Source organism: Lepus europaeus, chromosome 3 (assembly GCF_033115175.1).
Source record: "Lepus europaeus isolate LE1 chromosome 3, mLepTim1.pri, whole genome shotgun sequence".
NCBI lineage: Eukaryota > Metazoa > Chordata > Mammalia > Lagomorpha > Leporidae > Lepus > Lepus europaeus.
In genome coordinates, this window is record NC_084829.1 from 31,868,340 (window position 1) to 31,884,446 (window position 16,107).

The window sequence follows — 16,107 nt, forward strand, 5'->3', positions numbered from 1 at the left end:
ACCCATCTCAGGAAACCTACATAGAGCTGGTTTTGGCTTGGCACAGCTCTGGCTGTTCCAGGCATTTGTTCAGTGAACCAGTGGATGAGAGATCTCTCCCTGTCTGCCTTTCAAATAAAACTGTTAAAATGCTTTTGCATAAAAACGTTCTATCAGTGTTGTGCTGCGTAAACATAACAGTAGTGCACACATGTTCATGGAGGACTTGACTGGGTTTAGGGAGTAGTACTCCCTAAGAAATCACTTGTATTTGAAAAGCAGAAATCATTCAGCTGCTGGTTCACTCCCCAAATGCCTACAACAGGCAAGGCTGGGCCAGGATAAAACCCAGGAGCCCAGAACTTCCTGCAGGTACCCTGTGGGTGGCCAGTGGAACCATCTGCTGCCTACCGGGGTGTGCTTTTAACGGGAAGGAAGCTGGATCAGGAGTGGGGCGCCAGGACTCAAACCAGGCACTCCAGTGTGGGATGCAGGCAGTCCAAGTGGAGTTAGCCTCTGTCAAATGCCTGCCCAGGGAAGTAAGAATATTCAAAACTGCTTAATGAAGACAATTTAAAGACGAGAGCCAGGAAAATCCGACTTTTATTTCTTAAATACTGTGAAGGAAGAGGGGGGAGATGGTCCCCTGGTAAGGAAGGGCCACAGAGCAAAGAGCTAGGGATCATCGGCAAAGGCCCGATGGGCATTTGGGAAGCGCTGGGGGCTGTAGTTGGGGTCTTCCTGAAGCCGTTTTTGTATGTCAGACCGGAGCTAGAGAGAGAGACAAGTAGGTTGGAGAAGCACTTGTCAAGGCTCCTCTGATCCCAGCAAACAGAGGAGGCCATCCCTCAGGAGTTAACACTTTTCCCCCCAGCAGCCCCCACCCCCATCCCAACACATACACTGTCCAATGTGGCATTGCTGAGCGTTCTCAGATGCCACTGGCGGGGTGGGGTGGGGGGAATGCTTTTGACCAATTGTCTATAAAGGGGGCCAGGGGGAGAGGGGCCCTATCCCAACCCCTCCCACGGGACCATCCCTATTCTGCTTCGAGGTGGGGGCACCTGCTGCCTGTAGCTCTCCTGAACCTCTGGTGCCTCCAGGTCCCGGCTCAGGCTCTCGGGGCTCGTCAGGGGCCGAGCTCCGGCTGCCTTAGCTGCCCGGCTCACAGCTTCTGAGAGAAGCAGCTGGGGGCCCTCACCCTGCATCGTCTGGTGGACAGGGAGTTGGGAGGGAAAAGAGGATCACCGTCAGATCCAGTGCCGCCACCCAGCACACCCTTCCATGAGTCAATCACTGAGTCTGCACACTAGCAGAGAGAAGGGAAACAGTACACATGTGGTTTGGACAACAGAAATGCCTAATGTTTGGCTCTGGTCAAAGGGTTTGAATGTGCTGAACTTGCTCTTCAAAACAAGAGGGGCAGAATGGGTCAGGCCATCTGGAGTTTAGAGCTAGGTAGGCTGCAAAAGGAAGCCATCTTAAAGAAAAGTGGGCACTAGTCACACAGTACAATCAGGGACCAAGACAAGACTACTAGCAAACAAGGCCAAGTCCTGTGTGGTTTTATGCAACAACTATGAGCAAGAAAATGAGTCCCAAAGGTTTCTCGAACTAGAAGAGCCCCTTCCAACTCTAGTTTGATTTTAAACATGAGAGGGGAACTTGGACAAAGATCATCAGGGAAGAGGCAAACTGACCTTGCGTCTCTTGGCAGGCATACCACTGAGGTAGGCGTCGCTCAGGGGGGGCTGCGGTTTCACCTTCCGCTGGCTCTGAATGTCCTGCTGGATGATAGGAACCCATTCCTGGGAAAGGAAACATCCAAAAGTAGTAACTCCCACAATTCCCAGTGGCCTCAGCTCCCTGGATCACCTCCCGACACTTACTGGGGGCACAGCAGCGGCCCAGGGTTCTGTCTCAGCTGAGGCTCCATCCTGTTCATCCTGGGAGCCCCCCTCAGGGGCAGGGGGCGGACCTCGGGACATGGCCTCTTCTGCTGTGGTTCCAGGAGCCGGGGAGGCATTCTCCCGCTGGCAGGAGGAGGCAGGCTTCAGAACTGAGACCCAGCCCTGCCCTCTCAGCCCCCCAGTTCTCATCATCTGGCCTCTCCACCCCTCTCTGTTACCTGAGGCTCTGGGGACGTTCTTTCTGCTCCTTGAACTTCCATGGGCTCCTCAGGCAGTGGCTATAAGGTTGGAGAACATCGACAGGCCCTCTTAGACCCCGCCAGCCCCCTCCAGCGCCCTGGCCCCAGAGCCCGCCGTGTCTCTTACCTGAGGGGGATCACCAATCCTGCGAACATATCTGAGGATGGCATCGGGGCCCACTGGCATGTGCTCCAACACCACCTGAAGCCGCAGGCCCATCATGGTCGTCAGCCAGCTCACCAGTGACGGATTCACTCCACGCGACATGCGGCGCTGAAGGGCAGAAAACAGACTGGGAAGACAAAACCCTCAGCCGGCTTTTAAAATACATCAGATCTAGGGTACAGGATAGTACTTGGGAGAAGAAAAATGAGAACTACGAGATACACAGCAAGGAGACCTCAAGAAACAAATGGCTGGGGAGCTGGGGTGGGATGGTGCTTACAATTCGGCCATTGATGACAGCAGCCAGCTCCATCTGCTGTCCCCCCAAGCAGTGCAGGTTCAGGGCCAGGCATTCAAACAGGCCTTGGTTACACAACTCCAGCAACCGGGCCCCAAATCCACTGTCTGCAGGCAAGATGTAAGGAGAGGATGCTGGCACCTGGCAGCGCTGCACACCCGCTACATACCACGCACCCACACCTAGCCAGCCCCTGCCTGGCCAGGCCCTGACCTGTGCAGTGCAGCACATGAGCAGCAATGCTATTAAACTGCTCTTGAAGAAATTCCAGGTTTGTCCGGATGATGTCCACACCAGGCTGAACCTGCACCAAAGACTGCAGGACAAGACAAAGACCCCAGATCAGGAACCCTGAAAGACCGGAAGTGGAGAAGGCACTACGGACATCAGCTGTCCGGACCTGACCCCAGGAGAGGAAGGCAATACAGAAGGGTCACTCACAAAACTCTCCCGCACGTATTCCTCTAGCCCTGTGATCAATGTGTGTGTCGCCATCTATGGAGGGAACAGCAGAGGTCAGTCCCAAGCCTCAGTCTCAGACTTCCTTTTCTACCCCCTCCCCCCTCCACAGGTCCATGTCTAGGGCTGGCACAGTCAACGGTGTGAACTGACACATGAACAGGGTCAGAAAAAAGGTAATGAAGGGGGGAGGGGGAGGCTTCTAAGGCTCCGGGCCTTCATTTACCCGGATGTTACCAGGTGTGGGCTCCTGGCCACCCAGGTAGTGCTGGTGGAAGAAGGATCGCAGCTGGGGCTGGAGCCGCTGCAGTGGCTGGAAATGCCCATGGAGAAGCATTACCACGTCCACCATGGAGAAATTCTGGCACAGAAGAGAGAGGAGAGCCCCAAAGAATCCTGCGGACAGGGGCGGACGTTAGCAAAGGCCTTTACCCCCAGCCAGCCCATAGGCCTCATCCCATCTTGGCAACCTCCCTAAACAAAAGCCATCTACCTACCCCCGGCTGTCCCTTCCCTGGCTATCCCCTCCTAGAGAAGACCAAGGCTCCCGTTTTTCCTCACCGAGGGCTCCATCAGCCCCAGGCTCAAAGATGTTGCTGGAGCCACTGAGGCGTTGGATGAAGGCGGCAATACTTTCACTGCTGCCAGCGCGAGCTCCCAAAGAGCCGAGCAGGGAGCTCAGCACGCCTTGCACCACGGAGGTGAAGAACTCCGGGGAAAGGCTCTCAGGACTCAGGCCTCCAGGACTCCCTGTGCCACCAGAAGGGGACCCTGGTGGGGGAGTGCTCTGCTGCTCTGGGGCAGGGGGTGGGGGTGGAGGTGGTGGAGGGGGTGGAGGGGCCGCCTGTGTTGCCTGGGAAAGAGAGAATAAAGATGATGAATTGAGACCTGAGAGTAAGGACACAGACACCGACAGCGGTCTGGGGAGAGAGGGGGACGTATTCTAACCTTTACTCCTTAGCAAAGAACACTCGTGGCAAGGGAGTCCACAGCAGAGCTGGCCTAAGCAACTCCTCTCCCGCTGTATGGTTTAGACCAGAGAGCAGGACACTAGCCACTACAGTGTCTCTCTCTTCTCTAAGCCTTATTTCCCCCATCTCCAAAATGGGAGCAGTTCAGTCAATAAAGTCCCAGCTCCCTTCTCTGGGTACAAAACTGCAAGCAATGGTCCAATAGCTACCTAACGGCAACATAGCCCCACTGCCTGGCTGGGCTGGGGCACGGGACAGGTGAGGAGAAAGGCAAGCCAGCCACTCACCTGCAAGAAGTCACTCATGCCCTGGAGAAAGGCAGGGACGCCAGGCATTGCCACGGTGATGGTGGGAGAAGCCACGCCAGGCCCTCCAGATCCTGGCCCTGCAGGCCCCAGCAAATTCCCCAGAAGCTGAGAGAACTGCAGATCAGCTGCAGGAGGCTGAGGGGGTGGAGGCTGGGCAGGCCCCCCCGGGGCAGGGCCAGCTGTGGTAGCTGTGTTGGTGGTGCCAGCACTGGCTGAAGCAGTGGCAGGAGCTGGAGGTGGAGCCATTCCTGGGGTCCCCTGAGCTGTAAAGAATCAAAGGCAAACCAAAATCTGAAGAAAATCCAGACATCACAGCAGCCTCATTAGGTGTTAACAGGACAGCGAGAACCAAGAGGACATGGGAAGAAATGGAATCAGCAGTTAACACGGACAGTGTCGGGCTTCGGAATCACGGCGATCTCTGAAGTGTGGGGTGCGAAGAGCGAGGACTCACCCACAAGCACAGGCTGCATGAGAAGCTGCCCCACAAGGCCGCTCACCATCTGGGCCAATGAGGCGTTGGTACCCAGCCCAGCACCCTGCTGGGGAGAGAAGTGGGGAGATTTTTATCCCTACCTTTCCCACACACCAGTTTGGGGTTCTCTCCCCTAACTTTTCCCCACTGGAACAACTCCCCTATCCCTGCTCACCAGAGCCGCGGAGACTGGAGGCCCACCAGGATGGGAAGGCCGAGCCTGTGGAGGAGTTGGCCGGGCAATCACCACCCGGGTTGGAGCTGTTGGGAAGCCTGGGACCTGCTGTCCTGTGGGGGGCAGAAGAGAGAGACCGAAGAGAGCTGAGGGCTGGGCCCTTGGCCACTAGCTGACAGCACCCGCCATCATGGACTATGCCCCACCTCCCAGGCCTCCCCTTCCAGGTCATTACCTGCTGCCGCGGAGGCAACAGCTGCCACCATGGCCTGATGAGTGATCTGGTGGGCGACGGCGTGCATGAACTCAGGGGGCAGGGAGGGCAGCTGGATGAGGGTGGAGCCTGGGGGGCGGGTCTGATGTAACCTTGAACCTGGACCCCTTTAACCCACCCATTCAGCCCTACCCCTTCTCTACCCAGAGCTCGACCTGCTCTGATGCCCTCACTCTTACCCAGGGTCTGGCCATGACCAGGGGGTCCTAGGGGGCCAGTGGGAGCACTCGGAACACCACCGGTCTGTGTGCCAGAATCTGGGCAGGGAGACAGAGAGAGTGGCCCTGAGACAGGCGGGGCCAAGCCCTAAAGGCGTCCTCCTGAGATCAGCTGTCCTGCAGGCTCCCACTTCCCCAGCCGGAATGCCTGCCTTTCTCTCCATCTAGACAGGGAGCAGGTGCTCCCTTCACCACACCAACAAATCACCAAGGACACAGCACCCCATCCTGCCCCGCCCCACGCACGACGCTTAAAACTGCTGCTCTGGCTCCTCTGCCAGCGCTGCCAACAGCAGCCTCTCCCTTCCCCAGCCTCACGCCTCATACCTCAGCACCAAGCCTACCTCCTTCACCATGCTGCTCTTCTCTGCCAGCGACCGACTCTAACTCACCTTGAATGTTCATGTGCATCATGACTACGGGTTCCACGCTCTGGTGGGAAATTCGGATGACCCTCGGGTGACTGGTGGCTGGCTGGGGAGCTGGCCCTGGTGTGGAAGCCCCCTCCGTGGACGACTCGACAGTGGTAGAAGACGGAGCCAGGGACGAGGCCTGCCCGGGACCAGAGGAAGGTGCCTCTGCATTAGGAGCTGGGGGGGGACGAGTCCCATTCCCCGTCATGGTCACAGTAGTCCCCACATTAATCTGGAAGAAACAGGGGAACAGGTGGGAATAAGAAACACACAAGCACCTAGGACAGATCACCTGATGAGATACCCCGAAGTCTTCCTCATCTTCATCACTACATTTCCAAAGTCTCCTCCCTTCCTAATCACTCCACCTACACCCTCCATTCTCTCGGACCCACTCTTTGTGACCCACCTGGATGGGAATGGCTGCCTGCTGGAGCACCATGGGGGTGGTGTAGTGAGACATGGGTCGGACCACGTGTAGGTGGCGTGGGGGTGCACAGGCCAGATTGCAACGCAGATCAGACAGAGCCACAAAGGTGTTGCCCAACAGTCGCAGACTCTCCCCCACCAAGTTAATCAACCGCTGGTCCTCTTCTCGGCCCTCATGCTGTGTTCCGGGGACAAACACATAAAAGCAGGAAGTATCAAGCTGGAATCCTCCTCATTAACTAGACCAGTAAGCTGTGCCTTCTCAAAGTATCATGCCCTCTAAACCTTCACTTGTATCCTTGGAAACAAATGCTACCACACACCCATAAAGAACTCCCTGCTAAAATAAACTCTACAATGAACCAACAGGGCATCACCCATGAATCTCCTTACTTTATAAACTTCCTAAATCATTAACTCAGAAGTGCAAGGGAGAGAAAGCAGTAGATACCGCAAAAAGTCACCTTCCCCCGAAGGAAGGAAAGGACCATTTACACGTCTAAAGAGAATTTGGGTTTTTTTCTTGTTTTTGGGTTGTTTCTATTTTTTTGGGTGTTTTGTTTTTAGTGCAAGGGGAGAGTGTTATCTGTATCTCAGTCTGCTCTGTTCTGCTTCCGGAGGGGACGGAGCCATGGAGGGACTCACGTTGTTGTTGTAGTCCGTGCTGGCGGCGGAGCCCAGGACCTCGTAGTAGCGCTGCAGGAAAGGCTGGAGGCGGCTCTCCAGCCGCTGCAGCTCCTGCAGCACCTCCACGTACTCCGCAGGGGAAGGGTGGCTGCGGGTAACCCAAGGGCAGTGAGCTGAGGCTTCCTGCAACTCCTGCCCTCCCAGGCACCAGGGACCGCAGCCGCCCGTCTGCCCTGGGCCTGACCCCTTCACAGACCAGCACAGCCTGCTCTTTACTCCCACCCATGGGAGGACTGGGGGAAGACACTGAACTGCACCTGCCATCCCCACCACAATCTGCACCCGCAACCACAAGAAACTGACTCTACGAGAGAGAGATGGGATCCGTGTGAACTCAGGGCAGAGAATTTTATCAGGCTCAGGACATATCACTTGGATTCCCTTGCCCAGGAGAGAGCAGTACTTTTTGCTCAGCTATCAATCCTAACTTCACTTACCTACACTCAATGCTAACCCTACGGGTAAGGCCCAAGCAATGCTTCCCTTGCCACTGTACCTTTCCTGGTCCACACACTTCATTCAGGACCTCCCAAACCCCTAGAGTTCCCTCCTCCTCTCACTTGGGTGTGTTTGTCTCCGCGGCAGGTGCTGGGCCCGCTGGGGCTGGGCCAGGCGGGGTAAGCTCTGGGTTCTGGGTTGGGGTGCGCTCCTCCACTTCTTCTGCCTCCATGGGCTCCCGAGCTGGCGAGTCATTTTCAACCGCTTCTGCTGTCTGAGAGCTCAAGGTTCCCGGCTCCTGGGCCACAGTCGGCGTTTGTGGGGGCGGCTGACTGTGCTGTGCTTGGGGCCCTCCTCGACACTGAAGGTGGGGCGAGTCAGAACACCAAAAGCAGGATGAGACTGCTGCAGACAACACTCAGGCCAAAGGAGTCTGCATGGGGAGAACGCCCTGACGAGGCGCCCTGAAGGCAGGGCTCTGGGCTGCCTCTAACAGCCAGGGCAGCACTGGGACAAATCAGGCAGCACAGAAGCATCTGTAGGCTTGCTGAGTGAATCACAGAGAGCAGAGGCTGCGGTTTCCTAATCTCTACAACGAGGGAGAGAAAGGCCACAGGCTGCAACCGTAACACAAATTAACAAAATTAGGACATCAAGGAAACACATTAAAGTGTGGGATCCTTCTTCAATTCAAAAGAGATGCTGTGAGAGTTATCTGACAAGACTGAAACAAAGTCCCCAGATACCAGCCACCAAGTGATCTGGCAGGGTCAAGGCAGTCTCAAAAAGATACTTTTTCTACCCCAAAGAACAAAGATTGCAGAGAGAGGCGACCAGATTAGGAAGGCACAGTCCTGTGGTGTGGCCAGTCATGCCCCTGAAGAGACTCTAGCCAGACTTGCCCACGTACCTCCATCCGGGACAGTAAGGTCTGTATATCCCGGATCATGTGCTGGGCCATCACCAGCCGTACCCGGGGCTCACTCTACGATAAAAGAGGAATCATCAGGACAGGTCCGAGGTGAAGCCATGAGCTCCACTGCCTGCTACACCAGGTCCCAGTCATCTCCTCAGCCAGGTCCTCCCCCACTTCATGGCCTCCTTCTCCCAGATCCCCTTCTCTGACCCTCCCAGGCCCCTCAATACCTGAATCGGGGCCTGTTCCATGTTGATGTGAACATCCACAGCAGAGCCGTCACTCTGGGGAAAGGGTAAGGGAAGTTGCTCTGGGAGAAGCCAAACACTAAAGCCTCCACACTTTCAATGTATTGCCTAGCCCCCCTCCCCCAGCCCTTTTCCTCAAAGACTGAGTCCAAATCCAACACTAAACCACAGAGCCCTCCAAGCTGAAGACTGACACATGCGTCTGATGGGCCTCCTGTTGATACCACAACCAACCAAACTACCCTTCCCCACAAAAACTCTGCCATGCAAAACACAAGCTTACAGGAAGATTGAAGGTTCCAACCATGACATAGCTGTTGGCATTCCGGTCATGAACTGTGGCCCCAGGCCCCCGAGTACCAGGCAGGGGTCCCCCACCATGGGTGGCTGAGGCAGACCCTGTCCCAGAAGATGCCCCAGAAGGGAGCTGAGTCTGAGGAGGAGCCCGTTCCACCAAATGGATAACCTTTCCCCCAACATCTGCAGAAAGAAAAAGACATACATCAAAATAGTTGTGTGATGAGGTAAACCCATGGCCTCAGCTCATCCCTCTGAACACTACCCTCTACCTCTGCAGTGCCTCCCCGCCCCTTACTGTATTCCTGGAGCTTCTTGTCATCTTGCAGAACTCGCCCCTGGTAGATGAGCCGCTGTTTCTCAGAGGGGATGCTGACAGAGGCAGCGATATGCTCTTTAAACTCCTTTACACTCATCTGCAAGGAAGAAAGGACACACACAGGAGTCAGATAACGGACAGAGGAAGTACAGAAGAGGGACCACTCATTAGGGAAGCTGAGAGGTAGAACTCATATAGATCACTAGCCAACTGTCTCCTATGTGAGGTAATTATCGTGCAAAGCTTGACTCAAAACAGAAGCAGTAAACTCAAGGACACTCATGGCACAGACCAGGAGAAGATGTGGATGAGAAACAAGAAAGCCGACTGACATCTCCCTCTCTCCTTCTTTGCCTGGTTCCCAAGGGAAGGTGTGCTCAGTGCTACCAGTGACCCCCTTCCCAAACACAAAATGATACCAGGACAACCCTGTAATCTCAAAGACAGAAACAATGGCAAGGAGGATGGGTTAGGGAATCAAGTGAGGGAAAACTAGCCAAGAAGAAAAGGTAGCAAAAAGAAAGGGAAGAAAGAAAGAGAGAAAAATAGAAAGAGAGAAAGGAAAGAAGGAAGGAAAGAAAAAAAGAAATTAAGTACATTTTTCCTACCCAAAAAACTCACTCTTAGGAAGTGCTAGAATGTTTACATACATCTAACCACAAAGGCCTATATTATTTTCTTAATAACATGTAATATTTTATGAAACTACAGATCAGTCTGCTCACAATTCTGTCTCTAGCTATTTCAGGAGTAAAGGCACAGACAGCTGTGTCCACAGCATTAAGCAGAGTTTCAAAGTATGCCGCAAATACAGTAATTCCACTCGCTTGTCTACAAAAGCTCTACTTTCATTATGAATTCTGATGCGCACACTTAAAAAACAGTATACGCAGCAAGCATCTAGCCTAGCAATTAAGATGCCCACATCCCATATCAGAGTGGCTGGTCAATACCCAGCTCTGGCTCCTGGCTCCAGCTTCCTGCTAATACAGACCCTGGGAGGCAAAGTCGATGGATCAACGAACTAGATAGTGTTCCTGGCTTTCAGCTCCTGCCCAGTCTCAGCCACTGCAGGCACTGGGGAAGCAAACAACAGATGGGAGCTCTGTCTCTCTTTAGAAAGAAAGAAAGGGGAGAGAGAAGACAGGGGAAAAAAAAAAAAGAGTATACACTCATGTGACCAATTTCTGTTTATAAAAGACACACTTGTTTGGGGGTCACTGGATCACGTCCATTCCCAAAGGCTGTCCCCTTGGGCTGGAGGCCACACAAGATGACAGCGTACAGATTCCTCCTTCCTATTCTCTGCACTGACTTCCACCAAGTTGAAAGAAGGCAGAACAAAAATCTGCCTCACTCAACGGTTAGAAAAGTGAACAAAGAAATCAATGAGAACTCGAGGACTAGAACATCAGGCTCTTCTCCGTCTAAGGGGCCCCTGGGACAAAGGGCCCACAGATGTCTTCCAGAAGTATCGGGGTCTCACCTGGGCCCCCACAATAAAGGTCCGAGTCTGAGAGTCCAAGGTCTTCACCAGCACCTCCAGGCTGTCAGGCTCCTCCATAGTGGGACTGGTACTATCACTGGGCTCCATGGCCGACACCTCTCTAAGAAGGAAGGGGGAGAGGAAGGTCCGCAGTCGCCCGGAGCTGATTTTAGATCCAGGAAGCCTCCCCGGACTGAATCCCCGCCCCAATACCTAAAAAGTTTCTCCCGCACAAGCACACACACTCACACCCGCCCCCATTCCCCTTCCGATTCCGGGGCAACGAGAGAAACACAAAGGGCAGATCGACAGCACAGGGAGCCGAAGGACGGGGAGGTAGGAGGGGCTCCACAATGCCAATCACAATGAGGGCGGGCCAGTCGGCTTAGGATACGGGAAAGGAAGCAAGCATGGGACCAGAGACCCGTGTCATCACCGGTCACGGCACTACAAGGGTCCCAGAAGTCGACAAATCCTGGGCCAACCCGAGAGTGGGAGTCGCGCCAGACTCCGCGGAGAAAGTGGTTTCGCGCACGCGCGCCACGCCCATCGAACCCGCCTAAATCACTACAGACCCGAGACGGCGGACACTCACGGGGGGCTGGACCGGCTAGCTGACTGCCCCCCCACTTCCGCCTTCCCTCGGTGTTCCAAGAGAGCAGCACAACCAACACACAGCCACAGCCAAACACCATACACATACACTCCCCACCACCCTTCGGCTCCGCCCCCGACTTCCCCACGGTACCGTCACTTCCGGTCTCCCCCAACCTGCCTCCGGCGGTCACTTCCGTTTCCCCGACAGTATCTAGGGGATCACGAGGCGGTACTTCCGGCTCCCCCCAGGTCCCCAAGCGTTACTTTTGTGGGGCACGATGAGAAAGTTCGTAGCCCCAAACAGTGAGTTGCTGGGGGCGAGACGGGCCGGGGCCGGCCTAGATGGGAGGGAGCCGAGCACCCCGAGGAGCCGCCGCCGCCGTCGCCCGGGGACCGTACTGCGCCTGCGTTAAGTCTCATTACGCATGCGTGCACATTTAAGCTCCGCCCACCACCCTCCCCCGGCGGTGGTTACTTCCCCTGTGCGCGCGCTTCAGCGATGGGGGGGTTGAGGTGGCCACTATAAATGCCTGAAGAAAAAAAATTGCCCGATGAGACTGCGACTGCCTCAAGAGAGACTACGAACTGTTCGTGTAGACCTTAGAGTTTGGAGCCTGGAGATTTTGCCCCGTTAACCTATGTTAAAATCTTGGCAAGCGGAGAATTTTAGGCGGCATTGTCCTAGGCACCTAAGCCTCCTACCGCCTCGCTGTCGTCCTCACGGCACCTTTGCTCCGGCGCCTCCGGAAGTCACCTTTGCCGTAGGCTGTTGGGGGCGGCTCGCGAGATGTTTCTCCGTGCGGTTGCGTCGTTGGGCCAGAGCTCGCTTGTGCCGGTTGGGGCGTTTTGCGGACTGAACGTAGTGTTTGTTCGTCATGGGCAGTGAGCGGCCAGGGAGTCACGCCATGTTGTAGGAAGGCTAAGCCTGCCGCTGTCTTTCAGGACTTTAAGTGTTTTCCGAGTTTGAGAATTGTCGCGGATGGAACCCGACTGGACCGAAAGAGGAGACCTTGACCTTGGAGAATTGAAAGGCCGCGAGGGGCTACCGCAGGGGTGCGGTGGGGGGGGACTACCGCTTCTCTGCGCCCCCTCTCCCCCACGCCTTTCTGCGATTTGTAGTTTATACCCAGATCCCAGGACTGGTTCAGTTTAAATAAGCACCTGGTCAGTGTGCCAGCCAATATAATAAGCGTTTTACATATTTTTTTTTTTAAAGTTTTGACCTTGGAAATAGGTATTAACATCTGTTTTATAGGTGAGTACGCTTAGACAAACCTAGGTGGTGGAAGTGACAAACACGGGCCCAGTTCGACTTTACTGCTCCAATAAATTGTTACATCTTAGATTTTTCTTATGAGAAATCTCAAGCATTACCCCCAAAATAGACTAGTAAAATGAACTCTCATATACCCTTCGCTCGGATTTAGCTTTGATTTTTTTAAACCGTGATCTGTTTACACAGTAAATCACAAGTCCATAGCAAGCCTCAAGTCCCAGAGTAAATCTTTGTCGTAGTCCGCGGGTAGTAAGTAATCTGGCTATGGAGCCCTAGTCATTCAACAGCAGTTCCTCCCTCAGCACAACCCAGTGACCACAGCGTCACCATTCTTCCCTTAGTGCCTATGGTTTCAGAGATTACCCACCAGAAACTAGTAAGTAGTCTGCACATACTACTGTTACACTGAGTATTTAACTTTGGACTTAACCATTTTCTGGTTTTCGCTAAGGACTTCATATGCATTATTTCAATCCTGTGAGGTTGATGATTAAATAAAATTATCCCAAATAGAAGAGAGGTCTAAGAATTGGGTTTAGAATTCACTCTGCCAGCCATAAAAGGTCTATCCTCTTTAATCACTAAATTGTGTAGCCTCCTTGTAGTAATAAACATTGAGTGAATGAACTTGTGTGTCCTGAAACTTTTCCTTCCAAGATGTATACATCCTGTGTCCACAGTTAGAAACTTCAGGGAGAAATCCACCATGCCCGCGGAACTGGTCCATACCTGTTCGCACTTATCAGGTTGCACTGCAGTGATCTGTTTACACAGCTAGTTCTTCCTATACTGACTTCAAGGCCAGGAACTATGTGTCATTTTTGTATCCCCACAGATTAGCTAGTTCCTGGCAAACAGCTGGGGCTCAGAAAACAGCTAAGTGAATGAATGAAAATCCCAGTCAAGCCTCTTTTCCATGCTGCACAACACAGCCAATATCCAGCTGAGGCATGGGTTGAAAAACTGTGGGCTTCTATGTGTGGGACTGGGCTCTTCCCATAACTCGCGAGATACCCTGGACATACCAGGTTGTATTGTGGACTGGCTGTATGAAGAAGAGGGGGAGGAAGGCTCAAACACTAGGTAATCCAGGCTTGGGCTGGAAAACAAGGTTGAAGTTACTCATTAGCAGGTGAAGGGGTCAAGGGTCGAGGCAAGGGGGCTGAAAGCAAAGTGGCCTGAGCCACCAGCAGTGGAGAGAGCAGTTAAGGCTCTGGTCACAAAGCCGCAGCTCCCTCCTGCCTGAAGATGTTCCAATGGATTTGGGCAGCCGTGCTCTACCTCTATGGCATTCTGAACTCCATCTACCAGTGCCCGGAGCACAGTCAGCTGACAACTCTGGGAGTGGATGGGAAGGAGGTATGGACTGAGAATGGGGGATACCTTCTGGTGGTGGTTTAGAGGGGCTTAAGTGGGTGACCTAGAGTCACCAGAAGCCATACTGGGAAAGGGAAGAGGGTTGAAATGATGAAAGCAAGGAGAAAAATACCAGTCCAGTGGCCATCAGTGTGGAGACTCGGCTGACTTGGGGGTGGTTAACTGCCTTGACTGGGGAGGGGTGAGGAGGAAGTCATTTAATTTTTTTTGTCATGAATTCAACCCCCAGTTGGGCAGAGGGAGGCGGCCAGTCCCTCCACCTGAAGTCTTGCTCTGCTAACCGCTGGCTCCAGTGCTGGCCTCAGTAACTTTTGCTTCCCTCATTGTCTCTCCAGTTTCCAGAGCCGCACCTGGGCCAGTGGTACTTTATTGCAGGGGCAGCTCCCACCAAGGAGGAGTTGGCGACTTTTGACCTTGTGGACAACATTGTCTTCAACATGGCTGCAGGCTCTGCGCCTATGCAGCTCCAGCTTCGTGCTACCATCCGCACGTGAGTGGTGGAGACAGAGGCACCACTGAGTGCACTCTGCCTGAAACGTGAGCGCCCAGCAGGGCCTGGCTTTGGGGCTAGTATAGCCAGTATTCTTGGCCCACTGAATCCTCTAGTTCTGTCAGTGCCTTCTGGAGAGAGATGGGTCTAAACACGCCTTGTTAGCATGAAACCCAAAGGGAGCTAGATTTCCAGGAGGAATAAGGTGGAACAAGTAGAGGCTGGTACTGTATGGCTGAGGTGACACTCAGTCTAAGGTCCTGTCTGCCACTGCCCACTTCTGCAGAAAAAATGGACTCTGTGTGCCCCGGAAGTGGATCTACCACTTGACTGAAGGGAACACAAACCTCAGGACTGAAGGTTGGTTCTCTCCAGCCCTCCCTCTCCCCCAGCCCCCTAGACTCGGTTTCGCACTCTCCCTCCTCACACTTGCCTCCACCCACTCTGACAGGCCGCCCCGACATGAAGACGGAGCTCTTCTCCAGCTCGTGCCCAGGGGGAATCATGCTCAAAGAGACGGGCCAGGGCTACCAGCGCTTTCTGTTCTACAGTGAGTGGGGGTGCAAGGCAGGAAGGGCCGGAGGGCAATGAGGACTTGCAGAACATCTCACCCCGGGCCCTATGACATCCTCCCAGGAAGGGCTGGGTGCTGCCGTGAGGTCCTTGCCAGGGGCGGTGCTGAAAGGCGGGGGCTTTGACTGGCCTGGCCCCACCCCGCCCTTGCAGATCGTTCGCCACACCCTCCCGAGAAGTGCGTGGAGGAATTCCAGTCCCTGACCTCCTGCCTGGACTCCAAAGCCTTCTTACTGACTCCCAGGAAGCAAGGTGAGGGGTTAAAGATGCACAGAGGACTGGGACTCACCAAGGCTGCTGGGGGTGCTGGATGCAAGAGGCAGGCTTGTGGTATCGCCAGAAGACACCAGCCAAGGGCTGCCACCTTCAGAGTGACTACGTTGAGAACTCCATTTGTCATAGGCTGTGATGGCGTCAGAGGGATGTGGCTCCCAGGATGGGCTGTGGGTTACTCAGAGGTTTCCAAGTTTGCAGTGGGTAAGAAGGGCAGAGGGTCAGACATGAAGGGGGCAAGGTCTCAGGACCCTTTCTTTGATGCAAGGCAATGGAAGAATACGTTCTCCCTAGTCACGTTACCCACAACCTCGGTTCTCTCCCCCACCTGATGTTCTCCCTCCTCCCATCACAGAGCCCTGCGAGCTGTCCAGTAACTGACATCCATGCCCCCAGACCAGTCTGATGGGAGCTGAGAGAAGCTGGAGATTCCCAAGGACCTTTCAAGAATAATAAAGACGAAGTTTCAATCCTCACCTCATTCTGGAATGTCTGTACACACCAATCCCATGCCCTCCATTTCAGTACCCCCGCTGGACCCTCTGCCACCTAACCCTGGAGCTGGACGGCGTCAGAAAGGATACTGGCGTGGTCACTCTCACTTCGTAGTGGTGTATTTAGGATTTAGTGTGACACAGGTATTTATTGCTCAGTGAGTGGTGATGACAAGCTCCAGCACTCTCCCCACAATGCCTGGCAGAGCTGTCCTTCCTGTCAGTACTGCTGGCACTATCCCCTCTCCCTCTGGCTCCATGAGTACCAGATCGGGTCCCAGATGGGCCTTGTCCAGACCCTCGAGGCCCCCCCACCCCCACC

The 16,107-nt window shown here is 54.3% G+C and overlaps 2 protein-coding genes across 29 annotated transcripts; one reads left to right on the forward strand and one right to left on the reverse strand.

Moving 5' to 3' along the window:
• Positions 1-564: 564 nt before the first annotated feature.
• On the reverse strand, positions 565-11,705 carry BAG6 (BAG cochaperone 6). 28 transcript variants are annotated; one of them, XM_062185816.1, is made up of 26 exons: positions 11,481-11,705; positions 10,706-10,826; positions 9,199-9,316; positions 8,887-9,083; positions 8,586-8,639; positions 8,350-8,424; positions 7,562-7,800; positions 6,960-7,089; positions 6,295-6,492; positions 5,865-6,117; positions 5,434-5,511; positions 5,216-5,323; positions 4,981-5,093; positions 4,785-4,872; positions 4,310-4,593; positions 3,613-3,904; positions 3,278-3,447; positions 3,034-3,087; positions 2,806-2,908; positions 2,575-2,699; positions 2,256-2,402; positions 2,108-2,167; positions 1,869-2,012; positions 1,680-1,787; positions 1,044-1,190; positions 565-750 (listed from the first exon to the last, which is right to left on the reverse strand). In XM_062185816.1, exons 2-26 carry the CDS (start codon positions 10,811-10,813, stop codon positions 655-657), a joined length of 3,489 nt encoding a protein of 1,162 aa, XP_062041800.1. In that variant the 5' UTR covers positions 10,814-10,826; positions 11,481-11,705; the 3' UTR covers positions 565-654. The 28 variants fall into 28 exon arrangements, with proteins under 28 accessions (XP_062041800.1, XP_062041804.1, XP_062041811.1 ...); XM_062185820.1 differs by having other exon boundaries at positions 11,477-11,705; XM_062185827.1 differs by having other exon boundaries at positions 5,865-6,024; positions 11,454-11,705.
• Positions 11,706-13,736: 2,031 nt separating this feature from the next.
• Positions 13,737-15,767, forward strand: APOM (apolipoprotein M). Its single transcript, XM_062185845.1, has 6 exons — positions 13,737-13,937; positions 14,291-14,445; positions 14,732-14,805; positions 14,897-14,995; positions 15,172-15,270; positions 15,647-15,767. The coding sequence occupies exons 1-6, from the start codon at positions 13,827-13,829 to the stop codon at positions 15,670-15,672; spliced, it is 564 nt and encodes a 187-aa protein (XP_062041829.1). The 5' UTR covers positions 13,737-13,826; the 3' UTR covers positions 15,673-15,767.
• Positions 15,768-16,107: the final 340 nt, after the last annotated feature.

Coding starts and splice junctions, on each gene's coding strand:
- BAG6 (XM_062185816.1), bottom strand. CDS start 10,813: ATGGAGCCCAGTGATAGTACCAGTCCCACTATGGAGGAGCCTGACAGC. Junction 3,905..4,309: donor GCATGAGTGACTTCTTGCAG/GTGAGTGGCTGG, acceptor TCTCTTTCCCAG/GCAACACAGGCGGCCCCTCC. Junction 1,191..1,679: donor TGCCTGCCAAGAGACGCAAG/GTCAGTTTGCCT, acceptor CCTGTCCACCAG/ACGATGCAGGGTGAGGGCCC.
- APOM (XM_062185845.1), top strand. CDS start 13,827: ATGTTCCAATGGATTTGGGCAGCCGTGCTCTACCTCTATGGCATTCTG. Junction 14,446..14,731: donor CTTCGTGCTACCATCCGCAC/GTGAGTGGTGGA, acceptor CCACTTCTGCAG/AAAAAATGGACTCTGTGTGC. Junction 15,271..15,646: donor ACTGACTCCCAGGAAGCAAG/GTGAGGGGTTAA, acceptor CTCCCATCACAG/AGCCCTGCGAGCTGTCCAGT.